Source organism: Scyliorhinus torazame, chromosome 31 (assembly GCF_047496885.1).
Source record: "Scyliorhinus torazame isolate Kashiwa2021f chromosome 31, sScyTor2.1, whole genome shotgun sequence".
Lineage (NCBI taxonomy): Eukaryota > Metazoa > Chordata > Chondrichthyes > Carcharhiniformes > Scyliorhinidae > Scyliorhinus > Scyliorhinus torazame.
Window position 1 is genome coordinate 3111398 of NC_092737.1, and position 12013 is coordinate 3123410.

The following is a 12013-nucleotide window of genomic DNA, read 5'->3' on the forward strand; positions in this document are numbered from 1 at the left end:
GTGTGTGTGAGAGAGAGAGAGAGTGTGGGAGTGTGTGAGAGAGAGTGTGTGTGTGTGAGAGAGAGTGTGGGAGTGTGTGTGAGAGAGTGTATGTGTGTGTGTGTGTGAGAGAGTGTGGGAGTGTGTGAGAGAGAGTGTATGTGTGTGTGAGTGTGTGTGAGAGAGAGTGTATGTGTGTGTGTAAGAGAGTGTGTGTAAGAGAGTGTGTGTAAGAGAGTGTGTGTAAGAGAGTGTATGTGTGTGTGTGTAAGAGAGTGTATGTGTGTGTGTGAGAGAGTGTATGTGTGTGTGAGTGTAAGAGAGTGTGGGAGTGTGTGAGAAAGAGAGTGTGTGTGTGTGTGTGTAAGAGTGTGGGAGTGTGTGTGTGAGAGAGAGAGTGTGTGTGTAAGAGTGTGTGAGAGAGAGTGTGTGTGTGTGTAAGAGAGTGTGGGAGTGTGTGAGAAAGAGAGTGTGGGAGTGTGTGAGAGAGAGAGTGTGGGAGAGAGAGAGTGTGTGTGAGAGAGAGTGTGGGAGTGTGTGAGAGAGAGAGTGTGGGAGTGTGTGAGAGAGAGAGTGTGGGAGTGTGTGAGAGAGAGAGTGTGGGAGTGTATGAGAGAGAGAGTGTGGAGAGAGAGAGTGTGGGAGAGAGAGAGTGTGGGAGTGTGTGAGAGAGAGAGTGTATGTGTGTGTAAGAGAGTGTGGGAGTGTGTGAGAGAAGAGTGAATGTGTGTGTGTAAGAGTGTGTGGGAGTGTGTGTGAGAGAGTGTATGTGTGTGTGTGTAAGAGAGTGTGGGAGTGTGTGAGAAGAGAGTGTGGGAGTGTGTGAGAGAGAGAGAGTGTGGGAGAGAGAGAGAGTGTGTGTGAGAGAGAGTGTGGGAGTGTGTGAGAGAGAGAGTGTGGGAGTGTGTGAGAGAGAGGTGTGGGAGTGTGTGAGAGAGAGAGTGTGGAGTGTATGAGAGAGAGAGTGTGGGAGAGAGAGAGTGTGGGAGAGAGAGAGTGTGGGGTGTGTGAGAGAGAGAGTGTATGTGTGTGTAAGAGAGTGTGGGAGTGTGTGAGAGAAAGAGTGAATGTGTGTGTGTAAGAGTGTGTGGGAGTGTGTGTGAGAGAGTGTATGTGTGTGTGTGTAAGAGAGTGTGGGAGTGTGTGAGAGAGAGAGTGTATGTGTGTGTGAGAGAGAGAGAGGAGAGTGTGGGAGTGTGTGAGAGAGTGTATGTGTGTGTGTGTGAGAGAGTGTGGGAGTGGTGTGAGAGAGTGTATGTGTGTGTGTGTGTGAGAGAGTGTGGGAGTGTGTGAGAGAGAGTGTATGTGTGTGTGAGTGTGTGTGAGAGAGAGTGTATGTGTGTGTGTAAGAGAGTGTGTGTAGAGAGTGTGTGTAGAGAGTGTGTGTAGAGAGTGTGTGTAAGAGAGTGTGTGTAAGAGAGTGTGTATGTGTGTGTGTGTAGAGAGTGTATGTGTGTGTGTGAGAGAGTGTATGTGTGTGTGAGTGTAAGAGAGTGTGGGAGTGTGTGAGAAGAGAGTGTGTGTGTGTGTGTAAGAGTGTGGGAGTGTGTGTGTGAGAGAGAGAGTGTGTGTGTGTAGAGTGTGTGAGAGAGAGAGTGTGTGTGTGTAGAGAGTGTGGGAGTGTGTGAGAGAGAGGTGTGGGAGTGTGGGAGAGAGAGAGAGAGTGTGGGAGAGAGAGAGTGTGTGTGAGAGAGAGTGTGTGAGAGAGAGAGAGTGTGGGAGGTGTGTGAGAGAGAGTGTGGGAGTGTGTGAGAGAGAGTGTGTGAGAGAGAGAGTGTGGGAGTGTGTGAGAGAGAGAGTGTGGGAGTGTGTGAGAGAGAGAGTGTGGGAGTGTGAGAGGAGAGTGTGGGAGAGAGAGAGTGTGTGAGAGAGAGAGTGTGTGAGAGAGAGAGTGTGGGGTGTGTGAGAGAGTGAGTGTGTGTGTGAGAGAGAGAGAGAGTGTGTGTGTGTGAGAGAGTGTGGGAGTGTGAGAGAGAGTGTGTGAGAGAGAGAGTGTGGGAGTGTGTGAGAGAGAGAGTGTGGGAGAGAGAGTGAGTGTGTGTGAGAGGAGGTGTGTGGGAGTGTGAGAGAGAGAGTGTGTGAGAGAGAGTGTGGGAGTGTGTGAGAGAGAGAGTGTGGGAGAGAGAGAGTGTGTGAGAGAGAGTGTGGGAGTGTGTGAGAGAGAGGTGTGGGAGAGAGAGTGAGTGTGTGTGTGAGAGAGAGTGTGTGAGAGAGAGAGTGTGGGAGTGTGTGAGAGAGAGAGTGTGGGAGTGTGAGAGAGAGAGTGTGTGGGAGAGAGAGTGAGTGTGTGGGAGAGAGGGTGTGTGTGTGTGTGTAGAGAGTGTGGGAGTGTGTGAGAGAGAGAGTGTGTGTGTGTGTAGAGAGTGTGGGAGTGTGAGAGAGAGAGTGAGTGTGTGTGTGAGAGAGAGTGTGTGAGAGAGAGGAGAGTGTGGGAGTGTGTGAGAGAGAGAGTGTGGGAGAGAGAGAGAGAGTGTGTGAGAGAGAGAGTGTGGGAGTGTGTGAGAGAGAGTGTGTGAGAGAGAGTGTGTGAGAGAGAGTGTGGGAGTGTGAGAGAGAGAGAGTGTGGGAGTGTGTGAGAGAGTGTGTGAGAGAGAGAGTGTGGGAGTGTGTGAGAGAGAGAGTGTGGGAGTGTGAGAGAGAGAGAGTGTGGGAGAGAGAGTGAGTGTGTGGGAGAGAGAGTGTGTGTGTGTGTAAGAGAGTGTGGGAGTGTGTGAGAGAGAGAGTGTGTGTGTGTAAGAGAGTGTGGGAGTGTGAGAGAGAGAGTGAGTGTGTGTGTAAGAGAGAGAGTGTGTGTGTGTAAGAGAGTGTGGGTGTGTGTGAGAGAGAGTGAGTGTGTGTGTGAGAGAGAGAGTGTGTGAGAGAGAGAGAGTGTGGGAGTGTGTGAGAGAGAGAGTGTGGGAGAGAGAGAGAGAGTGTGTGAGAGAGAGAGTGTGGGAGTGTGTGAGAGAGAGAGTGTGGGAGAGAGTGAGTGTGGGAGTGTGTGAGAGAGAGTGTGGGAGTGTGAGAGAGAGAGAGTGTGGGAGAGAGAGAGAGTGTGGGAGTGTGTGAGAGAGAGAGAGAGAGGTTGTTGGATTTCATTGTTTTGGTGGATTGTCATGTGGCCAGGGTACAGTGAAAAGTATTGTTCCGAGTGCAGCTCAGACAGATCATTCCATAGATAGATAGAATTTACAGTGCAGGAGGCCATTCGGCCCATTGAGTCTGCACCGGCTCTTGGAAAGAGCACCCTACCCAACCACACACCTCCACCCCTATCCCCATAACCCAGTAACCCCACCCAACACTAAGGGCAATTTTGGACACTAAGGGCAATTTATCATGGCCAATCCACCTAACCTGCACATCTTTGGACTGTGGGAGGAAACCAGAGCACCCGGAGGAAACCCACGCACACACGGGGAGGATGTGCAGACTCCGCACAGACAGTGACCCAAGCCGGAATCGAACCTGGAGCTGTGAAGCAATTGTGTGAAGGGATCAGGTCAGTCCATAAGAGGGTCGTTTAAGAGTCTGGTAACAGCGGGAAATAAGCTGTTTTTGAATCTGTTAGTGCATGTTCTCAGACTTTGTATCTCCTGCCCAATGGAAGAAGTTGGAAGAGTGAGTAAGCGGGCAGGAGGGGTCTTTGATTATGCTGCCCGCTTTCCCCAGGCAGCGGGAGTTGTAGATGGAGTCAATGGATGGGAGGCGGGTTTGTGTGATGGACTGGGCGGTGTTCACGACTCTCTGAAGTTTCTTGTGGTCCTGGGCCGAGCAGTTGCCGTACCAGGCTGTGATGCAGCCAGAACGTACACGTGTCAATAACCACGGCTGGGATTTTACTCTGCTGTTCGCGTCGGGAGTGGAAAACCTTGTGAGGGGGTCCAAGTGTCCTGTTTCAGGGCAGCATGGTGGCACAGTGGTTAGCACTGCTGCCTACGGCGCTGAGGACCCCGGGTTCGAATCCTGGCCCTGGGTCACTGTCCGTGTGGAGTTTGCACATTCTCCCAGTGTCTGCGTGGGTTTCGCCCCCACAGCCCAAAGATGTGCAGGGGCAGGTGGATTGGCCGCGCTAAATTGCCCCTTCATTGGAAACATTTTTTTAAAATTCATTTTTAAAAGGTATATGGAGTTAGATCAGCCATGATCTCATTGAATGGCAAGACAGGCCTCAGGGGCTGAATGGCCTCCTCCTATGTTTCTATCCCAGATACTGTACGGTGCAGAAGGAGGCCATTTGGCCCATTAAGTCTGCACCGACCCTCCGAAAGAGCACCATACCCCGGCCCATTCCCCCACCCTATCCCTGGACAATAATGCAAAATTTAGAATGGCCAATCCACCAAACGTGGGAGCAAACTGGAGCAAGGTCACGCAGACACGGGGAGAATGTGTAAACTCTGCACAGACAGTGACCCAAGGCCGGAATTGAACCCAGGTCCCTGGCGCTGTGAGGCAGCAGTGACTCTCCCTCCTGAACATGTCGACCACTCCATACGAGTGACCACCCCATCTGAACATGCTCCAGAAAATTATCTCCCTCCTGAACATTTGCTCTGGAGGGCTTTCTGCCTCCTGAACATTTGCACCCTTGACCCCAGCTACAATCAGGAGATCTGCAAATTTTGTAGAACTTTTATTTAAAACAATATTAGCATCAAGTTAACAACACAAAACAGATTACATTGCAGAACACTTTTGCATTTAATCTGCAAAAGCACATTGTTCACACAATACATTGCACATTGAATCCCAGCAAATAAGTCACATGAACTTTACTTAATAAACACAAATGTCTCAACAATTAAAGAATATTCTGTGAGAGCTTTTTCTGTGCAAAATGCATGTTCCATCAACCCAAAAATCAGGTACTTTCCTGATTGGCTGACTGAGTACCCGTTATATTCACCAGTCACTCCAAATGGCACAGTAACGGAACAACTGTGCTTTTATCACACAAACAAACACGCCAAAAATGACAGTGCTCCTATTTAAACACTAATGCAATGCTTGGCCCAACATTGATAGGTTAACATACTCCTTAACGCAACTTGATATTGTTCGGACACCACTCAGCTGAACAAATATTAATTTAATTTGGGTTGAGCTATGATATGACACCAAAGATATGTTAGAATGAGAAAGTTAGACCCTTAAACTTTCACTCTGGCCCAAGCACCTTGAGGCATCATCCAGACACATTCCTATCCCAAATTCACACACCAAGTTATAGAGCACCATTGAAAGTCACAGGATAACCTTCACTGAACAGGTTCACTGATTCAGAGTGTAGAACTTCATAGCCATCAAAAACTGGAGCAAGTGTGAGATATCCCGAGGAGGACCCATCCCTTTGCACTGGGCTCCAATCATCTGGCTGTATTTGGATGTCCTGACCGGAAACACGCACCTCTCGCTCAACTGTCGCCATGTTAAACGAAGATGAAATGTGGTCATATTCTGTCAAAGGGATGCTACCAGGAGTAGCGATGCACTGGATATCATCCTTGATTGATGGGGATTGGTGAATTCTGACAGCCGGGAATCCCCGGGAATCCCATTCCTGATCTTGGAACCGGATTTCGGAAGTTCAAAGACTGTGTGCCCGGTCTGACAAAATGTTCTTTGTGAAAGCCACCAAAATCTGGGTCTGGGCAGTTTCCTGGTGGGAAGCTCTGGAAGTACGAAGAAGTCGACGGGTGTTGAAGGTCTCCGTGGATAGGAGAAGACTGGAGAACTTCCACAATCGGATGTTCCATGGAGGCATTACGCTGCCTGTAGGCCCTAGCCTGGCCACTGGAAAGTATGGTCTGCTGTTGGTAGCTGATAAAACGGGGCGTCATCAGGGTAGGTGTCAGTCCTCGAGTTAGAGAGAGGGTCTGGAATGAGAAATGGGAATCAGTGAAGTGGCTGAGCAGGTAGCGGTGAAGAGAACTGTTAAAGAGAGTTGGCCCCCCAGGAGGAGAGGGTTATCCACTGTAAATAATGATGAAACAATATCAGAGACAGACCCATCTCTGCAAGAGCAACTCACTTAGTCCCAATCTCCGACACATTTGGATTTTGTTTATTGTCACGTGTACCGAGGTACAGTGAAAAGTATTTTTCTGTAAGCGGCTCAACAGATCATTAAGTACATGAAAAGAAAAAGAAAAGAAAATACATAATAGGGCAACACAAGGTTCACAATGTAAATACATAAACACTAGCATCAGATGAAGCATACAGGGGTGTAGTGTTAATGAGATCAGTCCATAAGAGGGTTGTTTAGGTGTCTGGGGAAGAAGCTGTTTTTGAGTCTGTTCGTGCGTGCTCTCAGACTTTCTATCTCCTGCCCGATGGAGGAAGTTGGAAGAGTGAGTAAGCCGGGTGGGAGGGGTCTTTGATTATGCTGCCCGCTTTCCCCAGGCAGCGGGAGGTGTAGATGGACTCAATGGATGGGAGGCGGGTTCGGGTGATGGACTGGGCTCTGAAAAGTGACATGGCACCGGATATACACGGGATGAGTGAATGAACAATGGTGTGGCAGATGGAGTACAATGAGAGTTATTAATTTTAATAGTAAGATAAGAAAAGCAGACTATGTTTGAAAAGGCGAGCATGCGGACCTTTATGGCAATGGAATGAAGTGTAAGAGTAGGAAAGTTGTGTTACCATGTGCAGGGCTTTGAGAAGACCTAACCTGTAGCATCTTACACAGTCTTAGTCTCCATATTTGAAGGGAGGATGACACTGGCATTGTCGGCAGCACAGGGTGAAGATTCACTTGATATAGGAATGGATTACAGTCCTATGATGAGAGGTTGAGTAAATTGGGTTTATGTTCAGTGGAGTTTAGAAGAATCAGACATCAACTCATTGAAACTTGTCAAATTCTGAAGGGATCAACATGGAGACATTTTTACTCCTGACTGGGGAACCCTGAACACGAGAGCGCAGTGATCAATCATTAAGTTGCGAGGTGAAGAGAACCTCTTCACTTAAAAGGCTTGAATCTTTGGAATTCCTTACCCTCGAGATTCAAGGCAGTTCATTTTAAATTTATTATAAATTTAGAGTGCCTAATTCATTTTGTACAATTAAGGGGCAATTTAGCGTGGCCAATCCACCTCACCCTGAACATCTTTGGGTTGTGGGGGCGAAACCCACGCAGACACGGGGGGGGAATGTGCAAACTCCACACGGACAGTGACCCAGAGCCAGGATCGAACCTGGGACCTCGGCCCCGTGAGGCTTCAGGACTAACCCACTGCGCCACCGTGCTGCCCCCAAGCAACAGTGCTAACCGTTGTGCTACCGTACTGCCCGCGACCAACTAAAGTATCAGTAAACCATTCTTAATATATGGAAGGAGATAGTGACGTGAAAACAGTGCCTAAATGTCAGTGACATAACTCAGAAGAGGAAAGTGGACATTGGGGATGGTCAGACAGGGATTTGGAGCGAATATTGTAATTGCTGAGATAATTAAGACAGACATGTGGAGCGGACATTGTAAATTCCAGGGATGGTGGACATTGTCAATTAACTGCCTGGTCCAGCTTCTTACCGGTGAAGAAATGGGACTGAAACCTGGTCGATTCCAAGAGGTTGCTGGCGGCTGGATATACTGATTACGTTTCAGCTTCATCCTTCTGTTCTGATACCATGTTTTAACCTGAAATCAATAAAGGCAAGAATGTTTTATTGAAGAAATTTACAACTGATTAACTTCCCAAAATGCCCGTGTCAGCTCTTTTGAAATAACTATCCAATTAATCCCACTCCCCTGAAACTTTTTAACCCCCAAATCAATTTCTCTCATTCTGCTTTGAAAGTTATCATTGAATCAACTTCCTCCCTCTCCCCAACATCTTGTCAAGCGGTGTCTAAAACAGAGATGAGGAGGAATTTCTTCAGCCAGAGGGTGGTGAATCTGTGGAACTCTTTGCCGCAGAAGGCTGTGGAGGCCAAATCACTGAGTGTCTTTAAGACAGAGGTAGATAGGTTCTTGATTAATAAGGGGATCAGGGGTTATGGGGAGAAGGCAGGAGAATGGGGATGAGAAAAATATCAGCCATGATTGAATGGCGGAGCAGACTCGATGGGCCGAGTGGCCTAATTCTGCTCCTGTGACTTACGGACAGCAGGAGAAGTCGTCTGCAATCTACTTCACCATTCAATTAGAGCATGACTGATCTTCTACCTCACTATCCTGGTATCATTAACATCCGGAAATCCATGGATTTCAATCTTGAACAAACTCGATGACTGAACCTCCCTCTACAGTTGTCTGGGTAGAGTATTCCAAAGATTCACCACCCTCAGTGACAAGATTCACCCCCATCTCGGTCCTAAATGCCCCTTATTCTGAAACTGGCTCCTGATTCTAGATGCCCCCGTCCAGGAAAACATCCTTCCTGCATCTCCCCTGTAAGAATGTTCTGTGCTGCAAGATCATTCCTCTAAATTCCAGAGCAGTGATGGGTAATCTAGGCCCGGTGAGTGTTCCACGTGATTGGCCCTCCAAGATTGAAATCAGTCTTGTTCACCAACCATAACCCCATGAATAAGATTAAATACATTTAATAATTCTTGGGCAGTCCCTTGGGGTCGAGGATGCCTCACGGGGAGGTGCTTCCTGCGGTGGCTGAATAGTCCAGTCCTGGATCCTCAGATTCAGCCACAGGTTTGGCAGGTGGTGTTTGAGGAGGTGGGTGGGTGGGACGTTCTGGGTTCTGCGCTCTCCTTCCGCTGTTTACACTTGGCCTCCACGTGCTCCACCCTGTGACGCTCGAGGTGCCTTCGCCATCTTCTTCTCCAGTTTGTGATTCCCACGCGTCGATGGGGATGTTGCATTCATTTAGGGAAACTTCCAGAGTGCCCTTGTAGCATTTCCTCTGCCCTCCTGATCATCATTTGCCATTACGGAGCTCGGAGTAGAGCACTTGTTTTGGGAGTGTTGTGTTGGGCATGTGGACAATGTGACCCGCCCATCGCAGCTGGTCGAGTGTGACCAGAGCCTCAATACTGGGGATATTGGCCTGGGAGAGGACACTCGCGTTGGTGCGCCTATCCTGCCAGTGGATTTGCAGGATTTTGCGGAGGCAGCGTTGGTGATATCTCTCCAGGGATTTGTGGTGTCTGCTGTACATTGTCCACGTTTCTGATGCATACAGGAGGGTTGGGACCCTGCTGTGTAGGCCCCAAGCCTGGTGCTGGGTTTGAGCTCTCGGTCTTCGAACGCTCTGTTCCTCAGCCTGAAGACTGCACTGGCGCGTTGGAGTCGATGCTGGATTTCATGTCTGCTCGCACGGAGAGGAGGCTCCCGAGGTTTGGGAAATGATCCACGTTGTCCAGGGGCTCGCCGGGGATCTTCGTGGTCGGCGGGGGGGCAGTTTTGTGTGACAGGAGCGGGCTGGTAGAGAACCTTTGTTCTCTGGATGTTTAATCCGAGGCCCGTTCTGCAAAAGGAACGTCTCTGCTTCGTGCAGAGGGGCCTTAAACGCATTTAACTCACACTGAATATTTCCATAACCGGTTATAGAAGATGCTTACTCATTTATATATTAATAAAACGATAAACTTCAAATGGTACCCATACCAGCCTCCCCGAACAGGCGCCGGAATGTGGCGACTAGGGGCTTTTCGCGTAACTTCATTGAAGCCTACTTGTGACAATCAGCGATTTCATTTTCATGGTGAAAACAAAGTAAATATTTACACTTTGGACAGCGAGGGAGCGCATGGCTCTCACAGTCAATGTGAGCGATCACCACGCCCCTCACTTTATCCACCCCTTGTGCGAATCGGTCAGACCGGGAGGAAAATAACTGTGCAGACAGAGCTCAGCGGAACGTGGCGACCCTGTGCGCGGGCCACGGTCAACAAACTACCTGGCGGGCCCACACTCCGAACTCAGATGGGCCACACGTGGCTGTGCGTTGCTTCAGCGGAGAGAAGCCCAGTCTCCTCACTCACTCTTCATTGGAAAACCCAGGGTAACGTCTGCTGAAATTTACATTCCATGAGACCATAAGAGCAGAATTAGGCCACTCGGCCCATCGAGTCTGCTCCGCCATTCAATCATGGCGGATATCCTTTACCTGTTTACAATTCAGTCCCAGAGAGTTGGCCAGCTCTGTCCGCTCCTGGGGAGAAATATATTTCTGTCTGTGAAACCGTTGCATTAATCTCCTTTTCTGCTCCTGGTTGAACCTAGTCCGGACACGGTTTTTGGAAAGTCCCCTTCCCTTTGGGTCATTTTCCTGATCGAACTCCGTGGTGCTGGTCGGTGTTAAACCTGAATCATGGAAAAAATTACATTGACAATTCAAATCCTAATAAACGAGGAATTTTCTGCCCCAAGCCCCATTTCTCATCCGAGGTTAATTTCACTCACTGTAAGTATTCAATTCTGAAGTGAATTCTCACTCCAATGAAAAATAAATGAATTAATACTCCCAAGTTTCACTCTTCCATTAACAACAAACAATCACATTGCTCCACCTTTCCCAGTCCCCCAATTCAAATAAAACCCGGAAAAGCTGCGAACTGTGAATAAATTATTGGATGGACAATTTTAATCCCGTTTCTCTCCACGGAAGCTGCCAGCCCTCTCAGCATTTACAGTTTTAATTCACTTTTCCAGCATTTTTAAAACTCAATTCCTCACCTGGCGAATTCCAGATTCCGGGATAACCCTGGGTCCCGGGAATCTCCACTTTACAGGGAGCTGTGGAGACAAATGGGTACATTTTTACAACTAAACCTTCAGCCAAAAGCAAGATCCCAATGACTGGACTGGGAACAGAACAGACCCCCCCCCTACCACCCCCACCCCAGTTACCCCCCATCCACCCCCACCCCAGTTACCCCCTTCCACCCCCACCCCAGTTACCCCCTTCCACCCCCATCCCAGTTAACCCCCTTCCACCCCCACCCCAGTTAACCCCCTTCCTCCCGCACCCCAGTTACCCCCTTTCTCCCCCACCCCAGTTTACCCCTTCCCCCCCACCCCAGTTACCCCCTTCCTCCCCACCCCAGTTACCCCCTTCCTCCCCACCCCAGTTACCCCCTTCCTCCCCACCCCAGTTACCCCCTTTCCTCCCCCAATCCAGTTACCCCCTTCCTCCCCTCCCCAGTTACCCCCTTCCTCCCCCTCCCCAGTTACCCCCTTCCTCCCCCTCCCCAGTTACCCCCTTCCTCCCCCCTCCCCAGTTACCCCCTTCCTCCCCCTCCCCAGTTACCCCCTTCCTCCCCCACCCGTTACCCCCTTCCTCCCCCCACCCCAGTTACCCCCCTTCCTCCCCCCACCCCAGTTACCCCCCTTCCTCCCCCCACCCCAGTTACCCCCTTCCTCCCCACTTACCCCCTTCCTCCCCCTCCCCACTTACCCCCTTCCTCCGCCTCCCCACTTACCCCCACCCCAGTTACCCCCTTCCTCCCCAGTTACCCCCGCCTCACTCACTCTCTCCGCTGGATCCGCTCCGCTCTCTCGGAGCTGCGGCTGGGACCCGGGACTGGATCCGGAATTCCCGGCAGTAACCATCCGGCTGCCGAACCACAGCGGGGAGCGGGAGAGGGGAATATCCCTGCCACATCCCGGGATAACCCTGCCCCATCCCGGGATCTTGCTGCTCCATCCCGGGATACCCCTGCCCCATCCTGGGATCTTGCTGGTCCATCCTGGGATATCCCTGCTCCGTCCCGGGATACCCCTGCTCCGTCCCGGGATATCCCTGCTCCATCCTGGGCCAGTTCAGCGGCTGAGTGAGAGTTTGGGGAACTCAGCCTGGGAGCAGCTGCTTTTAATCCCAAACCATCAGCCAATCCATTCTGATGCAGACAAGGTGTGAGAGAGAGGGGGGGCCCTTGGGGAAAGGGGGGTGGCCAGGGGGAGGGGGAGAACCTCAGCCACTTATGCTCCTCAATGCTCAGATTCACTCGCAACCCCTCACATTCTCTTCAGCAAGTCCCAGCAAAGTACAAACAGACATTTCAGAGCTGCCCCCATTGGAAACTGACAGCAAAAGTCTCTGTTCACTTTTAAAAATAAATTTAGAGTACCCAATTG

The 12013-nt window shown here is 50.1% G+C and overlaps 1 protein-coding gene across 1 annotated transcript; it reads right to left on the minus strand.

Moving 5' to 3' along the window:
• Positions 1–5459: 5459 nt before the first annotated feature.
• On the minus strand, positions 5460–11763 carry LOC140404792 (uncharacterized). Its single transcript, XM_072493529.1, has 5 exons — positions 11408–11763; positions 10613–10672; positions 10044–10240; positions 7508–7615; positions 5460–5837 (listed from the first exon to the last, which is right to left on the minus strand). Exons 1-5 carry the CDS (start codon positions 11685–11687, stop codon positions 5460–5462), a joined length of 1023 nt encoding a protein of 340 aa, XP_072349630.1. The 5' UTR covers positions 11688–11763.
• Between the last annotated feature and the right edge of the window lie 250 nt (positions 11764–12013).